The sequence below is a fragment of the Scyliorhinus torazame genome, chromosome 6 (assembly GCF_047496885.1).
Source record: "Scyliorhinus torazame isolate Kashiwa2021f chromosome 6, sScyTor2.1, whole genome shotgun sequence".
NCBI classification, from domain to species: Eukaryota; Metazoa; Chordata; class Chondrichthyes; order Carcharhiniformes; family Scyliorhinidae; genus Scyliorhinus; species Scyliorhinus torazame.
Window position 1 is genome coordinate 142,656,905 of NC_092712.1, and position 24,423 is coordinate 142,681,327.

A 24,423-nucleotide genomic window follows, 5' to 3' on the forward strand; every position below is an offset into this window, starting at 1 on the left:
AGTGCAGCAGACCTCCTGTTCTCCAGGACCTGAACGATGGGTACAAGTTCGAAGGCACAAAGAGATAGTTATCACATATCCGGGCAAATGAGGTCAGTGAGAGGAGATTGAAGTGCGGCCGGAACTATTACAAATCCTGAGGGAGAAGATCACCACAGGGCTCGAGGAAGGACCTACAGGGGAGAAGGGCAGCGGTGCAGCAATTATGGCGTGTAAGAGGAGGCTGCGCCACAAGGCTGTGACTCCATCCTACTCTAGTTCAACCCTGAGCCATTGTAGGATTTTCTGTATGTTGGCAGCTCAGTAATAAAACAGAAGATTCTGGAGGGCTAAGCCTCCCGATCATCTGTCTCTCTGAAGCAGAGTGCTGAACTCAACAAGGGGCTGTTTTAACACACTCAGCTAAATAGCTGGCTTTTAAAGCAGACCACGGCTGGCCAGCAGCACGGTTCAATTCCCGTACCAGCCTCCCCGAACAGGAATGTGGCGACTAGGGGCTTTTCACAGTAACTTCATTTGAAGCCTACTTGTGACAATAAGTGATTTTAATTTTAATTTTTCATTCTTGCCTGCCCAGATAAAAGTTGATATTAATTTGTTAACTGTAATAAAAAATGCTTTTGGCAAGAAAAATGGGGATAAATTGAAATTAGAATAGGAACCGTGGGAGCACATTCACCCAGAGTTTGGATCTTGCCCGCAAGAGTCAGAGGGAGACTATTCCACCTCTGTTGGCTCAATTTAATCTTACCGATGAGGCTTGAAAAGTTCAGTCTGTGCAGTACGGCCCAGTTATGGGCTACGTGAATTCCCAGATATCGGAAATTAGAGGCGACACACGAAACGACAGCAAACCAAGCTGAGCCCCTCTGGCTGATGAGTTCACTGGAAAACACACTCTTTTACCCACATTTAATTTATAACCTGAGAATGCGCCAAATTATGTGAGTACCCTCATGATGATTTCCATTGAGGCCAGAACCGTAATATATCATCGGAGTAGATCATCGGTGTAGAGTGAGACCCGGTGCTCCTCTCCTTCCCAGTATATTCCCCTCCATCCATCCAATGACCTCAGCGCTATCACCAGACTTCAATGGCCAGAGCAAAGAGCAATGGAGAAAGGGGGTAGCCCTGTCTAGTGCCCAGCAAAAAATATTCTGAGGAGATCATATTTGTGCGGCTGTTGCCTTTCAGGGCACTGTACATCAGAGGAGAATTTGGGGCCAAATCCAAAGGGACTGGTTTAGCACCGTGGGCTAAACAGCTGGCTTGTAATGCAAAACAATGCCAGCAGCGCGGGTTCAATTCCCGTACCAGCCTCCTGAACAGGCGCTGGAATGTGGCGACTAGGGGCTTTTCACAGTAACTTCATTTGAAGCCTACTTGTGACAATGTGCAATTATTATTATTCTAACTGTCTACCTCTAATAAGGCCTCTCTGATCTTCTGATATTATAGTTGGAAGACAGGCCTCAATTTGGGATGCCAGAACTTTAGCCAGTAGTTTAACTCTGTGTTAAGGAGTGAAATGGGTCAGTACGACTCACACTCTACTGGATCCTTCCCCTCTTTAATATTAAATGAATATTGGCGGTCAACCTCCAAGATGGAGTCCACTAGCCTTTATTGTTCTTCTCTCTCCTTTTTCACGATGTGAACTTTATGAGACAATCTTCCCCCTTACGACGGCATTTAGGATTTGTTAGAGTGCTGAAGGAGAAACTGACTCTGTTTTGTCGAGCTTGATAAACACTAGTCCAGTCTCCAGGGCCAAAATAGTGACAAAAATCCACAAAATGAGAGGCAGGATCAGAGATGACAATTGTCGAGTTCTCGGCTGTTCTCACTGAGGGAGGAGGGATTTGTCAAAAACAAAATTAATTCAGGAGTAGGCGAGGTGAACATGCGGGAAAAAAGGAAAATATTTCGCTGCTTGGATGCAGAAAACGATCCCTACAATCCCTACAAAGAAGTCAATTCCCTGGACATCCTAGACTAGGTCAGGGATTTTGGGATGGAGCGGTCCAACTTCAGGTTCAAGACACAGTTTGAGTCGCCCCCTAGGAGTATCCGATGTGAGTCTAAGTTGGGGAGGAGATTCACCAGGGGGTTTATGAAGCTCCGATCGTTCCAATTGGGAGCATAAATATTCACTAAAATAACCGGAGTGTTTTCCAGTGAACCACAGGCAATAATATAACGGCCATTGGGGTCATCCATAATCCGTGAGAGAGTAAATTGTATTTTTTAATGGATTGCCCTGCCTCTAGCATTAAAGCCCGAGTGAAAGACTTATCCTGCACAATTTTTGCGAAGACTCGATAGAAATCTACTTTTCTTATCGGTAAGAAAAGTTCAAAGGAAGAAATGATTTAGTGACATTATACTATTAAAAGTCATGTATTAGCCATGACAGCAGAAAAGGCTGAGAGCATGGGAAAAGATCAGATAAGGAAGTCAGTTTGAAAACTGACTATTCACATTGCAGAATAGACTCATTGTTATCATTCCTGGCAAAAATCCCAGTTCTAGAAAACATGATGGGAATCAGGTGTTTTGATCACACCATATTATGGAAGCATATAGAAATTTTCTCATGTTATATTATCTCTTAAAACTTGATAGACAGACATTTTGGTCGAATTAGATGAATTATAATTATTTTAACCCAATCACAGTCAGAAAGGTGACAGAACCTTAAAGATTATGATTTCCTTGAGAGACAGGGAGAGAACCTTCTCTCTCTCTCTGTAATCATCTTTAACCTAACCTTTGAAATCTATTATTTTTGCTTTAGCTTTCCAAACTGCCATTTTGTTTTGTTTCATTTTTGTATTGTGAATTTTGATCTGAAGAAATTACCACAAACTGAATTGTATTTTGAATACAACTCAACCTTCTGTATTTGCGTTGGACAAACAAACTTTCTAAATTCTATACTCACATTTAATTGACTTGATCAGTAGACTTTAAAAACTGACACAAATAAAGCGACACTTTACTTCACCCAGGAAGCTCAGTCTCAAGTTCTGATCAATTAATATATAGTGCGGCGACACATAAATATATTAACAAAGTACAGATCCATCAAGCCTTATCTGGTCCTTTATCCATAGATGGGTCTCCTGGAGGAACACATCACCCGGATATAGGCCCCTCAAATGTGCAAAGACCCTTGCCCGTTTTACTGGTCCATTCAACCCCCCCCCGCCCGACATTCCAGGTTATAAGGCGGAAAGGAGAATCTGCACCGCCTCTCCCACCGGGTCAGCCATTACATCTGTAGATTAACATGCAAGGAATCCTGGTAAGTCATAGAACATACCAGCGCAGTACAGGCCCTTCGGCCCTCGATGTTGCGCCGACCTGTGAAACCACTCTAAAGCCCATCTACACTATTCCCTTATCGTCCATATGTCTATCCAATGACCATTTGGATGCCCTTAGTGTTGGCGAGTCCACTACTGTTGCAGGCAGGGCATTCCACGCCCTTACTCCTCTCCGAGTAAAGAACCTACCTCTGACATCTGTCTTATATCTATCTCCCTCAATTTAAAGCTATGTCCCCTCGTGCTAGACATCACCATCCGAGGAAAAAGGCTCTCACTGTCCACCCTATCCAATCCTCTATTCATCTGCCTCAATTAAGTCACCTCTTAACCTTCTTCTCTCTAACAAAAACAGCCTCAAGGTGAGGAGATCGCACCAGGACAGCGGCCTGGCCTGACCCAAAGATCAGAAAAATATGAACAATGTCAAACAACTAATTTTAACTCCCTCCCTCACCTTCTCCTCTCTGCCTGCACCACAACCCCCAACAAAATTATTAAATCTGTACAAAACTTGAACTTACTAACACTATAAGTTCAGCACCCACTCGCAGGCTGTTTGGAAGTAGGAGCTGCAGTGTACCCACTTACCCACTTTTGTACCTTCCCATCACTAATATCATCTAAAGCTGTAGTTGAGAAGCTCTCCATCCAACCCTATATTTATAATTGAGAAAAATTGGACACACTAATCCAAGTTAGAAACTTGAGAAAAGGCATTAACAAGAGTAAGAAAATCAGATTCAGAGGAAGAGGATTCATTTTGGTAATCCCTCAGGAATGCAGAATGAAATGTTTTCACCATAAAACAGACAACATGTAATCAATGAATGACAACACTGTCACCTGATGAGAACTGCCAGCACAAACAAAACATTGATGCTCTTACCAGTTCTACAGCAATGGTGATACATGGACAATGCTTCATCGTCAGCTTAATTTTCACAGTTTTAGCATTTTGAGCTGTTTTCAAGGACCTTGAGAGATTTTCAGGCATTAATTCCAGGTAAATTTCATTATGCTCTTCTGATACTCCTTCAATCTGAAACTCATCAAAAAAATTACCCTGTGGGAGTGAACAGATCACATATTAAACCACCTTATATATACACATAATTAATTACAACATCTAATAGACAATTATGGTTTGCAGGGCGAATTTGGAAAGGCTCACTTCCAACAGGTGAAAACCCTACAGCTATAGTTTTCTAAAGTCTGACCTGAGTCACATCTTCCTGAGCTGTGACTCACAGTTGAATTTAGATGTTGCAGGTGGAGTGTCTGCCAAATCTACAAAGTTGCACCAGAAAGGAAAAGATTGGTGGTGTATGAAGATGACAGGAGGTGTTAACAAAGCCGTGAGTAAAGCATTTGCGATATAACTAGTTTGGCCCCAGTTGGATTAGTGTGTCCAATTCTGGGCACATTTTGTGAATACTTTTGAGACAGTACAAGAGAACTATACTTCAACTATTTGCAGTGCCTGAAGGATTGATAACCAGAGGACATAGCTTAAAGATGATTGGGAAAAGAACCACTGGCAACTTGAGGGAAAGGTTTGAAAACTTGATATGTGTGATGGTTACAGATTCACCAATAGACTTTGTTATGAATGTGCGACGTTATATGTTTTAAATAGTCTTCTTTAATTTAAGGTAAAGCAAAATGTCCTGGAATGGGGGGTCGTGAAAGTGTAATGAACTCAGAATGGAGACAAGCCCATGTGATTTGGTTATCATGGGAAAAGAAACCCAGGCCGAAACCCATTGAAATTCAAGTGCTAGTTTTCACATCTTGACACACGAGGTCCTTCTGGACACAGAACATTAGAGAGAGAGACTCTGTTTGAAGAGATGGGACTTGAAGAGATTAAAAGATCAAGGAGTCTCCAGAAGGCGCATTGCTGCTGGAAGTCAGTTCAATGATACTCATGAGAATGACTGAAGGGATTTTCAAATGGATACTGGAAGATAGACCTTGTCTTGGCAGGGAGTAGGGATCCTGTTGAAAAAGCCAGGAGGAGTTTGGGACTTCATCTATAAGGGTCATAATGTATAAACATGTGGCAAAGCATTTTCAGTTGTATCAATTAGTTAATGGGGAAGTGCCTTTTCCACAGTTTGATGTATGAGTTGCCTATTAAGTAATGTTTAGTTGAACGTGATTTTAGTTTGTTACAGTAAAGTTTAAAATGTGAATTCTTGTTGTGTAATTCTTTTAATTGGTTGCTGGGAAACTCACATCTCTTTTTAAGTATAATCGGTCTCTACGGGATTCAAAAATTGCCAGATATGAATACAGAGGCTGTTGAACTTAGGCATTTCTGGAGAGACAGGACTTGTTTGTTTGGGCCTTAACCCAAAGGTTAAAGAAGTCAATGGACGTTGAAAGAGATTTTGAAAACTTTAGAGAAGTGTTGCATAAGACCATAAGACATAGGAGCAGAATTTGGCCCATCAAGTCTGCTCCACCATTCAATCATGGCTGATATTTTCTCATCCCCATTCTCCTGCCTTCTCCCCGATCCTGCCCTGATCCCCACATTGCTAGTGGAAGAAGTGAAAAAATAGTATCCCTTTGGGAATAAGGTCCCACTTAGCAGACCATAAGTTTTTGAGATAAGACAAAATGCAGTAACAATTGATAACTACAAGCTGTCTCAAAGCCATGTTAGCAACAGGCCATTGTTTGTGAACTCACACAGAAACTGGAGGGATAAGAGAATTGATTAAAAGAGCAAAAGGAAGACTTCCCATGCTACATCTTCTCAAGCATCACAACCACCACCATACCGGTGCCAAAGAAGAGCCAGGCAACGTGCCTCAACGACTACCATCTGATGGCCTTGACATCTATCATTATGAAGTGTTTCGAGAGGTTGGTCATGAGACAGATCAACTCCATCGTTCCAGAATGCCTTGATCACAGCAATTTGCAAACCGCCACAACTGATCCACAGCAGACACCATCGCCCTGGCCGTACACTAATCCCTGGAGCATCTCGACAACAAGGACTCTTACATCGGACTCCCATGCATTGACCCCCTTCACCCGGGTTATTCTCTCTTCCAATGGGCAGAAAATACAAAAGTCTGAGAATATGCACTTAAGAGATTCAAAATCAGCTTCCTCCCTGCTGTTAGCAGACTCCTGAATGACCCTCTTCTGGATTGAACTGATCCCTCTATGCAACTTCTATAATGTTGTTAGCACTATACTCCATATGCTTCACCCAATGTCTATGTTTGTGTATTTACATTGTGTATTTATCATATGTCCTATGTTTTTCATTCATGGAACGATCTGCCTGGACTGTACTCAGAACAATATTTTTCACTACCCCGGGTACATGTGACAATAAATCTAAACAACTAATCTCAAATTGATCTATTCACCATGGTTAATAGTTATGCAAGGCCCACTGTTGAATGTGTAACACTGGTTTGAAATGCTGGACTTACCAAAGAGTATGCAAACAAGTTTGAAAGCATTTAGAAATGAGCTTTGAAACTGATCCTAGATAAAGCTACTCTGACACAAACAACCGTATAGGTGTTCGCCTGCCGAATGACGGAAAAATCTTTGTCTGAAATTTGCTGGGAAACCTTTAAATCCTACCTCCCATTGGAGGCGGCGGTGGCCACTTTTTGAGAAGCGCGAAAAGCGGTGGTCTGAAGGATGATTATCTCATTCAAAGCTCATGCGGATAGGAAAAGGAGGAATCTGAACGGCTAATGAACAAGATAGTGGAGGTAGATAGGGAGTACTTGAGGGTGCCCACCACAGAGGGATTGACGAGGAGGAAAAAATTATAGGGGCAATTTGATAGGCTGAAAACGGGGGGGGGGGGTCGGACAGCTGCGTAGGGCAAGAGGGGTGTGTCATGATATTCAAACACACACATCATGATAGACACACCAACAGACAAATCAGAACACACAACACCACAACCAATGACAGAAAGATATAAAAGCACAGACACGACCCCCGGTGGTCAGTATTAGCTGCAGAGGAGAACCAGGACACATCTATTGCCAAACACACTCAGGGAGACAGCACGTGCAGAGTATCCAGAACGAACTGTATTATAAGAGTTATAATAAAATAGAGTTGTACCACATACAACTGTGTTGGCTCATCTGTGCACCAGAGCACCCAACACCACATGGTACAGGAGTGGATCGATACCTGCCGGCATACCTCAGTGTACACAGACAACCAGCAGTGCCCAGGCATGATGTACGAGCTCCCGGTTCCGCAGGCGCTCCAGTGCCACGGCGACCTCCGCGAAAACTGGCGGCGATTCCGGCAAAATTTCAAATTGTTCCTGGTGGCAGCTGAACTCAAAGACCTGGATGATAGGGAAAAAATTGAATTTCTCCTCACCGTCGCCGGTGCAAGGGCAAGAGAAATATTCAGAAGGTTCAGGTTCTTCAGGAGGCAGCAAAGGTACGATTACCAGGCAGTCCTGGGCAAATTCTCCAAGTACTGTGAAGAATACGCAATCCAATGGGCACATAAAGGTAAGAAAAGCTGCAGTACTCACCTCGTGGCTGGGATCCCGGAGCCCGAATTCCCAGAGGCCGAAATCCCGGGCCTGAGAGAAGGCTGGGTCGAGGTCGGCGGCCATCTTGCTAAAGGTATAACGCTAGCACAGTTGCGCGAGAAGTGCGCAGAACCGGAAGTTTCGTTTGCGCATGCGCGAGATGCTGCGCATGCGCAGTCAAGAAAACGGCCATCGGTAAAGGAACAGCGATCTGAGCATGCGCAGTCGCTTCCTACGTGCTACATACCGAGCGTCAGGATGTCAGAGGCCCCAGACTGCACCAATTTAAAAGGGAAATGTCCCAAATCCAATTTAAAAGGGAAATGTCCCAAATCAAAAAAACAAAAATCTGTTAAAGCTGTAAAACAACCTTCCCTCACCTGGAATGACAGCACAGTGCCGCAAATTGACCCAGGAGATGAATTTGACCTCCGAAGAACCCTCCGACAAGCAGTTACCTACGCACAAGCCGATGATTCCGACCTTGAATACTTCGATGACGATTTTTACAGTGTTTCCGGACCTCGCGAGCCCAATGATAGCTCCGTGGTCCTATATGACTATGACTCGGACGAACCTTTCGTGTTGCACATTGGCGGCCCCCACATTGAATCCGACGCAGATGCGGATTCATTTTTCGGATTTGAGGATCTTCAATCCAGCAGATATGACGTTCCAACTTATCAGTACCGGATGATGCTGCAGCCTGACATTAACAGACAGGGAGCGGTGCAAGCACACGGAGAGTGCCCTGCTGCCACACAGAGCGTGGTCCACGTCCCGCTCAACGTTCCCGACTCTATGAAAGAAGACATGCAAGACTCCAGAGTGCAGTCCTCGCATGAACCAGAAGTGACTCCAGTGTCACAAGCTTCCACAGCAAGCTCGTGGACAGACTCCACAATTGCAGAAATGCAAGACTCCAGAGCGCAGTCCTTGCACGGACAAGAAGTGACTCCAGTGTCACAAGCCTCCACAGAGAGCTCGTGGACAGCCTCCACGATAGAAGCAACGCAAGACTCCAGAGCGCAGTCCTTGCACGAACAAGAAGTGACTCCAGTGTCACAAGCCTCCACAGAGAGCTCGTGGACGGACTCCACGATGGAAGGAACGCAAGACTCCAGAGCGCAGTCCTTGCAGGAACAAGACCATGAGGGTCTAGCAACCTCTCCTGACCAACCAGCGGCAGACGATGCAAGTCTGCCATGCTCACGTGAACAGCAAGAAGGCTATAACAGCCTACCATGCTCCACTACACAGCAGCATGACCATGACGGTCTCTCATGCTACAATGAAGGGCACAGCGCTGAAGACTGTTCAAGCCCAACTGAAGACAAGCCAAAGGAATCGCCTCGTCCAAGCCCGAAGAAAAAAGGTTTATGCGCTGACCTTCAGGATCATTGTAGCCGAACAGAGATTAATAATGCTGCACGGCCACAGAAGGATGCTGAGGATTTGCTAACGAAATTAATTGAATGTTTAACTTGCAAGGAGCAGACTGAGAATTGCCAGTGTTTTAGTACGGATCGAAAAAATGGACAAGACATTGATCCTCAGGTAATGGAAATAACACAACCTGAATCATATCTACAGCAGGGACAAATGTCTCCCTTCAACACAATGCCGCAAAATCCCAACTTCGGAGACCAGCAGTTAGTCAGTAATGACTCTTCAAACCTTGAGGGGAACATTAATTGCATTGAACCTATACACACTCCACTGATTATTGAGCAGAACATTGGAGCAAGAATCCTGAGGACACCGACATCGAGTAGCCAGATAACGAATTTAAAACCCACAGCAGTGTCAAGTGAACCAAGTGTGCTTTCCACTAATGGTGAAGATGCAGATAAGGTCGACCCGATTATCCATTGTACCACACTAACCCCAGTGATTAAGCAGTTATGTATGGGGAGTATAATGTGGGCAATTGAGAACAGTAAAAGAGAGACTGTGACCATGCCAGTCCCAGCAAAATCAGACCCAGAGACCATGAAGGCATGTACATTAAACAAAGTTACATATGAGGTACCTGAGAAGAAAAGTGAAACGGAATGTTCTTTGGAAAATGGTACAATGTCGATAGAAACAGTGGATCCGATATTCGAGACCATACATATGGGAGAATTTGGGGGTAATAAACAAGGTTCTGCAATGTCTGGGGGAAGATTTAAAGTTCCAAAGAAGAAACGCCCAAATGAAGGACAATGGCAAGACAATGACAGTCCACCGACATGGTGTGCACCACCAGATGAAAACTCTGACAATTTACCCAACCCTAGTGAACAGCAAGCTGCTAATGACGATCTATCCACGGGATGTGAGACGAGTGACGACAGCATCCCACTTCCCATGCAAAAGGTGCAAGGTGACAGACCTCGCCTAGTGCGTACCGAGGCACTCGACGATCACGGTGGGACCACTGACGACTGCGGTGGCGGCGCACCGCTTCCACCCTCGATGGCTCGAGCCTCTCCACTGGTTGGTGCATTCCTGCATGTTCCGAATCCAGAAGTGCAGCTTCAGGGAATCTCGGCTGCCTCCAGTGAACCTGTTGGGACTCCGGACGGGGGGCATCGACGGAAGGCAGACCGGACTCCAGATGGGGAGCAGCCAAGCGCCGACTCTGATTTGCGCACGCCAGACCTTGCTCCGGACGGGCGGTGTCGCGGCCTCGGTGATGGCACGCTCAGGGTGACGGCAGATGCCACGGCGACAGGGAATGGATCGCGTGGCAGTCCCACTGGGTCGGCAGTGGCAACCAGCACCGGCGGTCCAAGTTGGACACACCAATTCGCGCCATCGCCAGACGTTGATGCGAGCAACAATTCTCTCTCCAAGGCGACATGCTTCGACGTTTCTCTGCGGAGTCGCCCTTCCGGCACAGCAGGTGGCCGGAACCAGCGTACACGGTCTCGGCCAACTTCCACATCTGGCACAGTCATCGCCTTGCATGATATTAGTGATGGTGCTACTTCGATGGCAACGACCCATCGGCTACAAGATGCCGTCCACCACAAACATAAAAAGAAAACAGACTCCACCTTGTTCCTGGCATGCAGGGCGGATGGATTGGTGCGTAGGCGCAATCAGCGGGCTTTGTGCCGCCTTCCACGCTCGCAACTGCACCGTACGCACACGCCGGATCCTCCACTGGTTCCCAAGGATGACTTCGTGGAGATGCCACGGATCATGCCCCTTCCATCGCCACCAGAACCAAACCACAGCCAGAGCACCACTAACAAAGATGTTGAATGTTATATTTGCACGAATGAAAAAACCAAGCACTGCACGAAGTACAACAAATGGTAAAGTAGAGACTTCGGCAACAGCATCACCTCCAACAGTCCAAGGTGAACCAGTGTGACCCCAAATCTCCACAGCTGAACCGGCTTGAGGACCAGCCCATTCTTGAGGCGGTCACCCATTAGACTGGACTTATAACGCTGTTCATACGTTCAAAAAGTCAAACACTTCTGTATTATAACCTGTTGTTGTTTATTGTTCCAGATATCGTCTGACCGGACCAATGTTCAAGTTTTTTTTTTTCTCTCGCATCCAAGTTTTGTTATGGTACAACCTTGTTAGTGTGACGCACCCGACATCGCCCCATGTAAATAGTTACGTCATAAACACACGCTGTACACAACACACACACACACTCTTAGATGCACTCACGACACAATTATATTTATAACCACGTAGGCACTCATCTTTGTAAAAAGGGGGGATGTCATGATATTCAAACACACACATCATGATAGACACACCAACAGACAAATCAGAACACACAACACCACAACCAATGACAGAAAGATATAAAAGCACAGACACGACCCCCGGTGGTCAGTATTAGCTGCAGAGGAGAACCAGGACACATCTATTGCCAAACACACTCAGGGAGACAGCACGTGCAGAGTATCCAGAACGAACTGTATTATAAGAGTTATAATAAAATAGAGTTGTACCACATACAACTGTGTTGGCTCATCTGTGCACCAGAGCACCCAACACCACAGGGTGCAGCAGGAATACGGGAATAAGGCGAGTCGAACGTTAGCGCATCAGCTGCAGACGTAGGCCGCGACCAGGGAAATATTGAAGATATTGACCGGGACAGGGGTTGTGTTGTCGGAGCCAGGAAAGATAAATGAGGAGCTTATGGATTATTATAAGGAGCTGCACAGGCCAGACCCGGCATTTGTAAATCGCAAGGCTTTGTGAACTGGACTGCAGAGATTTGAATGTCCAAGTAACTGCATGGCAATCCTTCAACTGCTTCATGATCATGGTGGCACAGTGATTAGCACTGCTGCCTAACAGCGCCAGGGACCCGGGTTCAATTCTAGCCCTAGGTGACTGTCTGTGCGGAATTTGCACGTTCTCCCCATGTCTGCGTGTGTTTCCCACTGGTGCTCGGGTTTCTTTCCACAGTACAAAGATGTACAGGTTAGGTAGATCGGCCACGCTAAATTGCCCCTTAGCATCCAAAGATGTGTCGGTTAGGTGGGGTTACAGGTGTTGCGTTTGGTCGAGCAAGGCATGTACCAAACGACTTGTGACTTGTCCAAACCAGGATCTCTATTACATCACACGTGGCAAGATAACGATCTGTTGCAGAGTTTTCATGGAATTTCTTTGTATTCCCTGGAACTACCCTTAGGCACGACTGTCCTCTTGTACACCTTATAACCATCCCCTGATCACCGGATCTGCCCCCACCTATATCTGAGTGCCTTGTCACATTACCACTGCTGTCTCAAGACCACATGTCGGGTCTGTACCACCACCTGCTGGTTGGAGGTCGCACCACCAGCTATCTATAATATTGCTTATAGGCATATCACATCCCCCTTCATCAGAAAACATTATTTATTTAAAACTACTATTACTATTTTAACTTTATACATTTGTGATATGTTTAATAAAGTAAACAAGTTTAACTAGCGTGTCCATAAACATGATATGCCTGGTCAGTGCCTCCCCCACGGAATCATTCCTGTGATCATTTGGGTTTTTGCCAGCCTTTTCAAAGATTGGTTTACGTGCTGGCCTCTTAACTTTGTTTCCTCTTTACTCTGTGTCTTTGGAAAGCCTGCATCCGTGATTGCCACGCATGCATCACCAGCTTCTTTCATTTTCACTTCTTGCCAACACACTGTTTGCTGCTTCTCCATGTGTTTGCTGTTTCTTTTGTCCCTGGATTGTCAGTCATGATCTTATTTTCATTTTTTGTATTTGTCGGTGGGGTGAGCCAGCTCTCCCAGTCTTTCCTCTTTCTTCTTCTTGTTTTGACGATGGGTTTATGAATTCTTTTGTGTTGAGGCTTGACAGCCACTGGTGTGGTACTAGTCTGCACCCTGTGCCCGGAGGTCAGCGGAATCTTAGGTGGATCCTGAGGCGCCGACGTGTCATCACAGGGTTGTGTGACTACGCCCACTTCTGCGGCCTCAACAGGATGTTGGAGCATTTTCTGGTGCCTGGGTGGAGGTTAGATCGACAGCAATAGGTGCCACCCCTTCTTGGCCTGCAGGAGCGTCACTCAATGGTTCCTCTGCTCGAGAGATACTCTCTGGCGTTGGGTCATCACAGTCTAGTTCGAGAATGTATGAATGATCCATTGAGCTGCATAGCGAGATTGTCATCAGCTCCTCCGCTGTTTCACTCTACGAGTTGTCAATCTCTTCAATATCAGAGTTGCTATCATCATAGTCATCATCAATGTCTTCCCATTCATCCTCAGTGTGCTCGAGGATCTCCACTGCTTCACTCTCGGAGTTGTCAATCTGTTCAACATCAGAATTGCTATCATCGTATGCATCATCAATTTCTTCTCACTCATCCTCAGCGTCCTCACGGATCAGGGAGTCGACCACAGGAATCTATTCAGAGGCCTGAAATGATTCACCAAGTACCTCTGGAGCAATCTTCTCTAGGATTGGCACAATGCTGTCTGCTTCCAACTTGTCCAGCGGCTCTCCTCCATGGTGTCAGCAACTTCAATGCTAGTTTTTAGTTTGGAGTGCGCTATCTCAGAGCTCCCTCCCTTCTCAATGTCCAGTGCGGTCAGGACGTCCACCGTGACCACCTCGTCATTCCTTCCAAACCACTGGAGTAGTGCTTCTTGAGCCTATTCATTGAGCCCGTCCTTGCTCCTGCGGAAAAGACCTACAAGCAGTTCATACTAGTCTTCATCCGTCTCACCGTTCACGCCATCTCAGCATCATCTTCTTCAAACATATATCCGTAGTAATCATCATCGGATTCAGCATTGTCCGCAATGATTTCTCCTGTAAAGTACAACATTGCACAGGGAATTATATGTTCACGAAGAAGGCTGGCAAGTTCAAAGTCAGCCTTGAGCTTGGCTGCCGAACTTTTGCTTAACTTTCCACGCTGTGGAACCTCGGGGACTGAAAAAATTTAAGAATGATTCATTTGGTACTGTTTTCGTAACTGTTCTGCCAGTGCTTCGAACCTTGTGCTTCAATTTGGTTTTAATTGTTTTCAACGTTACATTTTTGCCTTCCCTCTAGTCGATCCAGCACCCCATGATTTCTGGTTCATCGAAGAATGATTCAAGCGGCCGCGAATTCATCTGATATACTTTCCTGACCACCTGGTTTGTGAAATACTCATTGGGCTTGAACTTAAACTCCTCAGTGAAGCTCCACGGCTTCCCATGCTCTTCGATTTAACATTCACATCTTGCAGATGCTTTAATACGGGCTCGTCATGCTCCTGCATCATGCCACTGAGCAGATGCACGTTCTTGAAGACTGTTAACCAGAATTGCGGAATGCTCTTCGGCTCTTTCGTCTCTTTGTCGTCCTCTGCCTGGATTTCTTCTGAATTCTCATCAAATCATTGCACTCTGATATCTTGTAGGGATCTATAGTATTCAGCTGGCCAGCTGTCTTCTGGGACACACAGTCGCTCAACTAAGTTCAGGGCCTCAGACGCATCTCCTCCTAGAATGGACTCACGTTTCATGTTCACAATGGAGAACGGTACGATATGCCTTGTATTGTGCACCCAAGCTTCTCGAACATATTCCCCCACAGTCTCAAACTCATTTCCACTGTAGTCGGCCAGCATTCTTGGCTGGTATACGCATTTCGCGTCACCCACAAACCTTGCAGATCACACAAACTGAGGAGATTTGCTTTCACTCCCATGCCAAGTTTGCACTTTACCATTGTATCATTTAACATCGCTGCAATGGTACATCTGCTTTCACTGGTATCAGCAGGGCCGTTAATGCCGTTCCAATTGGTCATCAGAACGTCTGTCTCGTGCATTGTTGGACTCACCGTGTATTTGGTTGAGATTGAATCCACGAAAAATAATTCATCAAGAGTCATCTCCTTAACTGCTTTTCTCGACCCCGTCTGGTTGAGTGATCTACTTTGGTCCCCTGTAGGACGCACCGACCACTTTCACAAAATGACCAGCACGGCCGCACTTGAAATAAACTCTTTCAAAGGCCAGACATTCCGTGGGCCATGATGACAGCCACATTTCAGGCACAAGATGGGGGCTCCTGTCGGCCATTTAAAATGGCAGCCCGCACTGAGACCACGCTTCTTCATTCCGTGCGTCACTGCACTAATGGCACTGACACCATCCTGTGTTGCTGACAAAATGTTTCAAGCTGAGTGCACTGTTTTGCTGTGCAGTCACCTCATTCACAAGACACATCTGAATATGGCTTTTTGATTGAAGACCTTTGTTCTGGGCACGCGTACAATCTATGACACGTTCACCTGCTTCGTTGTTTTTCATAGAGCAATACCGATCAAAGTCTTTGCCGCTTCATCGTAGCTCTTGTTCTGCTCTTCACTGCCACAGGCGAAGGTATTATATAGTTCTGCTGCTTGAGGACCTGCTGCTGCAAGCAGCGACACAAGAAGCCTGTCCTCAGACTGTACCTGCAGTCCTAGGGCTAAAAGGTGGAATCGGAATTGCTGCTTAAAAGCACACCAATTCTTTTTCTACGTTCCCCATGAACTGCAGCTGGTGGGGTCTCTTTAGCCCGTCCAGCTCTAGCTCCATCCTTCTGTTGTGCCGAGTCGCCAATGGTCACAGTTCACCAGGTCGGTCCTTCTTCCGAATTTTAACTTTGTCACTGCCGCCTTTATCTTCAAATCTTCAGCACTCTGGTGCCATGTTGTGTTTGGTGTTCGATGTCTAGCAAGGAATCTACGAAACGACTTGTGACTTGTCCAAACCAGGATCCTTATTAAATCACACGTGGTAAGATAACGATCTGTTACAGAGCAAGCTATCATGGAGTTTCTTTGTACTCCCCTGAACTACCCCGAGGCACGACCGTCCTCTTGTACATCTTATAACTATCCCCTGATCACCAGATCTGCCCCCACATATATCTGAGTGCCTTGTCACATGACCGTCTCGAGACTGAATGGTGGGTCTGTACCACCACCTGCTGGCTGGAGGTCACACCATCAGCCATCTATAATACTGCTTACAGGCATATCAACGCAACAGGGACAGGCCTAGATAAGGTGATCTTTCAAAGGGTAGGTGAAGACTCGATGGGCCCGAATAGCCTCCTTCTGCACTGCAAGGATTCTATGGATATTTACAATGTTGACTTGCAACTGTCCTGTGTGAGATCTGAAACTGCTGTTCGAAATCCAGACCGGTGCTAAGTAAGGCTGTGTGATAGCCCCAGACTATTACAAATCTAATGACTATGGCTATTTACCTCAAAGTTCAACTATCCTCTGATGTGAATGTTAAATCCCACCTCGTTGAAAAACTCTGCTCTCTTAGTTGTCTCCTAACTGACCACCCTAAGCAGACATGAACTACAGTTTGTTGAAGACTGCAGTGTCGTTGCACACTCTGCCGCAGATTTGCAAACCACTCTTGATCTCTTTAATTTTGCACACGAGACTTGGCCAATCCTTAAATGTTGGCAAAACAAAACGCATATACCAACCCAGACTTGGTCAGTCAAATATTTTGCCTCATAAATATGTTAAAGGGGACACTCTAGAATATGTTGAACACTTCCCATACCTTGGCAGCCACCTCTTGAAAGGCAGGTCCAGCGGTGAAACCTCTTAAAACTGAATAGCTAGGATGCCACTAGAATAGTTTTACATAAGTTAGTTTATTAAGGATTGAGATTAAGTCCCGGGCACTGATCTCCTTGATCCTGAAGCGGGACAAGGATCCCTTGCAATGTGGGTCTTACAGACCGATTTCCTTGCTAAATGTAGATGCCAAGGTGCTGGCAAAGGTCTTAGCCACGAGGATTGAGGATTGTGTGCCGCAGATCATCCATGAAGACCAGACGGGGTTTGTGAAGCGGAGACAGTTGAACGCGAATGTGCGGAGGCTTTTGAACGTTATCATGATGCCGGCGAGGGAGGGGGAGGCGGAGATAGTGGTGGCGATGGACACTGAGAAAGCCTTCGATAGGGTAGAGTGGGGGTACCTGTGGGAGGTGCTGAAGAGGTTCGGGTTTGGGGAGGGGTTTGTCAGGTGGGTTAGGCTGTTGTACGAGGTCCCGATGGCGAGTGTGGCCACAAATAGGAGGAGGTCCGAGTACTTTCGGTTGCATCGAGGGACGAGGCAGGGGTGTCCCCTGTCCCCCCTGCTCTTCGCACTGGCGATTGAACCCCTGGCTATGGCACTGAGATAGTCGAGGAACTGGAGGGGGTTGGTGCGGGGTGGGGAGGAGCACAGGGTGTCGTTTTATGCGGACGACCTGCTGCTGTATGTGGCGGACCCGGTGGGAGGAATGCCAGAGGTAATGAGGATGCTTAGGGAATTCGGGGACTTTTCCGGGTACAAGCTCAATATGGGGGAAGAGCGAGCTGTTCGTAGTTCAGCTAGGGGACCAGGAGAGGGGGATTGGCGAGCTCCCACTAAAAAGGGCGGAGAGCAGTTTCAGATATTTGGGGGTCCAGGTGGCCAGGAGCTGGGGGGCCCTGCATCGGCTTAACTTTACAAGGCTGGTGGAGCAAATGGAGGATGAGTTCAAGAGGTGGGACGCGTTGCCGCTGTCCCTGGCGGGTAGGGTGCAGTCAATCAAAATGACGGTGCTCCCAAGGTTTTTGTTCCTGTTCCAGTGCCTCCCCGTGTTTATCCCGAAGGCTTTTTTCAGGCGGGTTAACAGGAGTATAATGGGGTTTGTATGGGCGCAAGGGACTCCGAGGGTGAGAAGGGTGTTCCTGGAGCGGAGTAGAGATAGGGGGGGGCTGGCGCTGCCCAGCCTCTGTGGGTACTACTGGGCCGCCAATGTGACAATGGTGCGCAAGTGGGTGATGGAGGGGGTGGGGGCTGCATGGAAGAGGCTGGAGACGGCGTCCTGTGTGGGTACGGGTCTGGGGGCGCTGGCAACGGCACCGCTGCCACTCCCTCCAAGGAGGTATACCACGAGCCCGGTGGTGGTGGCGGCCCTCAAAATTTGGGGGCGGTGGAGGCTGCATAGGGGGGAAGTTAGGGCCTCGGCGTGGACCCCATTACGGGGGAACCACCGGTTCGCCCCAGGAAGAACAGGTGGAGGGCTTTTGGGGTGGCACAGGGCAGGCATACGTAAGTTGGGGGACCTGTTTGTGGACGGGAAGTTCGCGAGCTTGGGTGAGCTGGAGGAGAAGTACGGGCTCCCCCCGGGGAACACCTTCAGGTACTTACAGGTAAGGGCGTTTGCCAGACGGCAGGTGGTGGAATTCCCACGGCTACTGCCACACACAGTACAGGACAGGGTGCTCTCGGGGGGGTGGGTGGGAGTGGGGAAGATCTCGGAAACTTACCAGGTGATGCAGGAGGAGAAGGAGGCCTCGGTGGTGGAGTTGAAAGGTAAGTGGGAGGAGGAGTTGGGAGAGGAGATCGAAGAGGGGACGTGGGCAGATGCCCTAGGGAGGGTGAACTCTTCCTCTTCATGCGCGAGGCTCAGCCTCATACAGTTTAAGGTGCTGCACAGGGCACACATGACCGGGACAAGGATGAGCAGGTTCTTTGGGGGTGAGGACAGGTGTGTTAGGTGCTCAGGGAGCCCAGCAAATCACACCCATATGTTCTTGGCATGCCCAGCGCTGGAGGAATCTTGGAAGGGCGTAGCGAGGACGGTGTCGAGGGTGGTAGGATCCAGGGTCAAACCGGGCTGGGGGCTCGCAATATTTGGGGTGGCAGAGGAGCCGGGAGTGCAGGAGGCGAAAGAGGCCGGAATTCTGGCCTTTGCGTCCCTGGTAGCCCGGCGAAGGATTCTCCTTCAGTGGAAAGATACGAGGCCCCCAAGCGTGGAATCCTGGATCAGCGATATGGCAGGGTTCATCAAATTGGAGAGGGTGAAATTCGCCTTGAGAGGGTCGGTACAAGGGTTCTTTAGGCGGTGGCAACCGTTCTTAGACTTTCTGGCAGAACGCTAGACATTGGTCAATGGCAGCAGCAGCTCGGGGGGGGGGGGGGGGGGTTTACTTAATTTTTGTTTATGTTATTTACACTGGAAGGGTCTGAGGGGGTGTATACACCTGTTGTCTTAAGTCGGGGTGTTAATGTTAATTTATTATTCAGGTACGGGGGGGGGGGTTTGGGGGGTTGCTTTTTTAGATTGTGTTTTGTACTTAACCCTGTTGGGTTCTTTTTTCTTTCTCATTTTGTTCTTGATATTTTATGAAAACCTTTAATAAAAGTTATTTTTTAACAAAAGGATTGAGATTAATTACAGAAAATGTACTGGGTAAGCATTATTAACCATTAAACCTGTATTTTATGACATAGCACTGGCCACAATGTATGATGGGATTTGGGCTAGCTGACTTGCCTATGTTTTTGAGACACAGGAGATGTGATATCAGCAAATTACTAGTAAACACGTTATCATCAGTGGCCTCCGAAATCCTCTAGGAACAATCCATGAAGCGAAAAGGAAGCCACTTTTGATATCCTGTCCTTCTGAAACAATCCATGGAGTAAAGAGGATGCCAGTTCTGCCATCCTGTCCCTCACAATTTTAGCAGGATGCTAAAATTGACGCCAAGCCTTTTGTAAAACAGCTAACAGGATGGGACTCACATTATGGATTGATTGCAATTTTATTGGATAAAGTTTAAACATGACAGCTTCAGGGATTGGATCGAGTCCAACTGGGGTAGGCTATTGATTTTTGGAAATTGTATAATTGATGCGTTTTTATCAGTGTTTAGTAGATAGATCTTGGCAAACATCCAGATCTCACCTCCGTGTACACAAACTCAAGCTTGAGAAAATAAAACCGTCTTATCCAGATTGTTAATGTGTCTGTTGCTCTCTGTACTGAGTAGAGCCACGGGGAAGGACCCCATGTGGAAGCAGACTCAATACACAGGTCTTGAAACCGCTCCTACAACTCTCCCAAAAGGCCACCATTGATGAGGAGTCCAAAACCAGATCAGCAGCACCAGCTCGGCCTTCGACAAACTACGGCAACACGTATTTAACAACAAACCCCTTCACAAGTCATCAGGAGTCCTTGTGTTCTGAGCAACTGTCAACATCACACTTCTGTACAGCACTGACACCTGGCTTGCATATCAGTGACATACGATCACTAAAGAAATTCCACCAGCAATGCCTCCAACATACCCTCCAGATTCAATGGTAGGACCACAGAACAAGTGTTTGTGTCCTTCCTGAAATCAAGTCCACAAACATTGAGGCAAAACTCCTGGAAAATCAACTTTGATGTACAGGACATGGTGTCCAAGTGACTGAAAAGCATCTCTCTCTTGCTAGATCCTGGTTTCTTAACTCTCAAAAGGGCCAGTTTTCAAAGCAAGGACAAGGAAAATGCTACAAAGATATTACAAAACTCTCCTTGAAGCACAGCAGCATTGACATTGATGACCAGAAGGGGCTTGCTACCAATAGTTTAAAATTGTGATCACTTGAGACAGCACAATGGCAGAGAAGGAAAGAGAAAGAAGCAAATCCTGCATTTCAGATGGCACTATAAGACCATAAGATGTAGGAGCAGAAATAAACTCTTCAGCCATCAAGTCTGCTCTACCATTCAATGATAACATGACTTGTCTGATGATAATTCTCAATTCCACTTTCCGCCTCATCCCCATAACATTGATTCTCTTACTGATTAAAAACCTGCATTTCAGCCTTGAACATACTTCACGATACAGCCTCTACTGCCCTCTGTGGTGAAGGATTCCACAGATTCATGACCCTCAGAGAAGAAATTCCTCCTCATTTCTGTCTTAAATGGGCAACCCCTTATTCTGAGATTATGCCCTCTGGTCCTAGACTCTCACATAAGGGGAAACTACATCCCAGCATCTAACTTATTAAGCCCCTGAGAATCCTAAATGTCTAAATAAGGTCATCTCTCATTCTTCTAAACTCCCATGAGTACGTACCCAACCAACTCATCCTCTTCTCATAAGAAAATCCTTCCATACACAGGATCAACCTAGTAAACCTTCTCTGGACTGCCTCCAATGATAGTATATCTTTCCTGAAAAAAGGGAACCAAAACTATTCACAGTATTCCAGGTGTGGTATAACTAGTGCATGTATAGTTTTAGCAAAACTTCCCTTTTTTTAATACTCCATTCCCTCTAAAATAAAGATCAACATTCCATTGCCTTCTCTATTCCTGCTGAACTTGCAAGCTAGCTTTTTCTCCTATCTCATGCGCCCAAAGATCTGCAGGTCAAGAATTATCCTCTTCAATTATGTAAAGACACATTGAGAAATTCATGGCCCCAAGACAGGCAGCTCCTGAACCTCCCACCCAAAATTAATCTAAATTAATAAATTATAATCTCACACGACACAAAGAAGGGACCATACACTTAAACATAAGGCAAAATTGTGTTTATTAAATGGTATTTACCTGAAATATCTGACACCACATTGCAACACCTCCACTGGCCACTTTGTCGGAAAGGATAAAGTACAGTCTGTCGTTGGTAAGCCTTAGAATACATGACTTTGTGAGTTTAGAGATAGTGTTCACAACACCTGAAAATGTAAAATCAAATGATTCAAAAAAAGGTTCTACTGTCTACTCATGATAACTCAAACTAATTTTCACCTTGGAACATGTGAATTTCCCCAAGAAAATAGCAATTTGTTACTCCAAAAATCTGAATCAGATCACTTCAATTCTTCAATTTTGAAAAAATTGAAGTAGATTACATAGCTCAGCTTGATTCTGTCATCATCTGATGTCAATATGTGCACTTTTCACAACAGCTAACTGGTCCAGCACTTCCATTACATTCCAGCACTTGGTCCATAGCTTTGTATACTATGGCGTTTTGAGTGCTCATCTAAATGCTTCTCAAATGTTGTGAGGGTTGTCGCCTCCACCACCTTTACAGGCAGAGTTCCAGATTCCTACCATGTTCTGGGTGAAAAAGGGTTTTCTCAAATCCTTGCTAAATCTCCTGCTCCTCACCTTAATTTCTGTTGCTGTTTATAGATCCCTCTCCAAAAGGGAGAGGTTTCTTCCTATCTGTTCCATCAATGTCCCTCATAATTTTGTCCACTTAATCGAGCCCCTCCCCCCAATACCGTCACTGCTCTAAGGAAAATAACCCCACCTAACTAGCCTCTCTTCATAGCTAAAGCACTCTAGCCCAGGTAACATCTTGGCGAATCTCGAGTGCAAAGACATTCTTTCGTAATTCCACACCTTTGGGAAATTTGCAACGTAAGAGAATACAGATTAGCGTTTAAAAAGCACCTTACATGTCCTCAGCATTTGAAAGCCAGTGAGCACTTTTGTCACCGTTCTAACATAGGAAAGTGGCAGCCAATATCCACATGCCGAAGTCCTATGATCAACAATGTAATATATAATCTGCCATTTTTTATGATATTAGTGAATGGAAAAATACTGAGCTGAGTAATGGGGCTGTTCTTATTCCAAATATCATAGCATCTATTACACCCCCTGAAGGGGCAGATTGTTCAGTGCAAAAAAATCATTGTTTGTGTTGCCATTAATATTATTGCATTAGAACATGTCAAAATAGCAGGTCATTCAGCCTGTTCTGTATTCAGTTTAGGGCAGCACAGTGACATTCCAGCAGGAGGGGATTCAGAGATGCATCGAGATGCTTGAAAGGCACCAATAAAGGCGAGAGGGATGGGGTATACAACAAGGCAGGAAATACAAGATGGAAAAGTTTGAAATGTTGGAGAAACCATATGGGAGGAATTAAAGCCTGAACAAAAGTTTTTAAACCAGTGAATGGGAAGCCAGAGCTGTTGAAAAGTTATGGGTGATGAGGGCTTAGCGAAGGGAAAGTGCAGGGGATGGATTTAGGGTGATTGAGAGGTCGTGAAGACCTTAAGGATGAGTTGGGAAAATCGTGCAGACATGAAAAAGTATGAATGAGAATTTCAGCAGTGACACTAAAAGTAGAGGAAAAGAATGGAGGTGGAAATTATCCAGATAGTGAACAAGGCGTGAAACTGCAATTGGTGAAGCTGAAGATGGATTGGGTGCAAAGTGATTGAGTCAAAGAGCTAATGGTCAAGAGGCCGAAAACGTAACAGGAGTTTAGTTAATATTGGGCTAAAGGTAACTGCAGCTCAGAAAACAGGATCCTGAAGGGGGAATAAGCAATGGACTAGCGTCCCGCCTCACTCTGCAGGCCTCCTCGGGCTAACTTACGGGTGAAATTATTTAAACATCCGACATCCACAATCTTCCCGCGGAACTTCATGACCGGAAATAGAGGATCCCCACAGCGACAAACTTCCGGCAACGTTGGTCGCGTCACTTCCGCGCTGTCTGACCGCCTTTGGTTACCACGGCAATATCTGCAACAACGCCTGAGGTGGTCGTCCGGGCACCAGAGAGTCAGGGCTGTGGTCACCTGGGAACCAGCGGGTGGGTGGCGATGGGCATCTAACCATCAGGGGTGGGGGCATAGTGAACTGACTATCAGGACAGACGGTGGGAGAATGGACACCACAGGGCAAAGGTGGAGACAAGGTCACTTTGGCAGCAGTCTAGGGGTGGTGGGCGGGCGGTGATGGTCACCTTAGCACTGGGGAGAGGGGTTAGGAAGTGGTGAGCTGGACAACGGGGATGGTTGCAATGATCACCTGGGCACCGTAAGCAGAGAGAATCGTGACATGGGCACAAGGAGGTGTAGAGGGGATGGTCACCTGGGCACCAGGAACACAAGAAATAGGATCAGCAGTGGACCATGTAGCCCTTCTAGCCTGCTCCGCCATTCAATGCAATCATGAATGAAATTAAATTAAATGAAAATCGCTTATTGTCACAGGTAGGTTTCAAATGAAGTTACTGTGAAAAGCCCCTAGTCGCCACATTCCGGCACCTGTTCGGGGAGGCTGGTACGGGAATTGAACCGTGCTGCTGGCCTGCTTTGGTCTGCTTTCAAAGCCAGCGAATTAGCCCTGCAATGTTTCAACTCCATATTCCCACCTGCTGCCATACCCCAAATCATAAGACACAAGAAATAGGAAGGGTAAATATTACACAAGTGAGAAGGATGGAGTCAACAGGACAAGAATAGAAACATCGACTTGAAA

At 46.3% G+C, this 24,423-nt stretch overlaps 1 protein-coding gene across 2 annotated transcripts in view; it reads right to left on the reverse strand.

Moving 5' to 3' along the window:
• hus1 (HUS1 checkpoint clamp component) overlaps positions 1–23,632 on the reverse strand; it is a 58,735-nt gene extending 35,103 nt beyond the window's left edge. For both annotated transcript variants that reach the window (XM_072508840.1, XM_072508839.1), the window contains exons 1-3: positions 23,534–23,632; positions 21,743–21,870; positions 4,222–4,398 (exon numbers count right to left, since the gene is read on the reverse strand). In XM_072508840.1, coding sequence (XP_072364941.1) covers positions 4,222–4,398; positions 21,743–21,870; positions 23,534–23,585 — 357 coding nt within the window. In that variant the 5' untranslated portion in view covers positions 23,586–23,632. The remainder of the gene's footprint in view (positions 1–4,221; positions 4,399–21,742; positions 21,871–23,533) is intronic.
• Between the last annotated feature and the right edge of the window lie 791 nt (positions 23,633–24,423).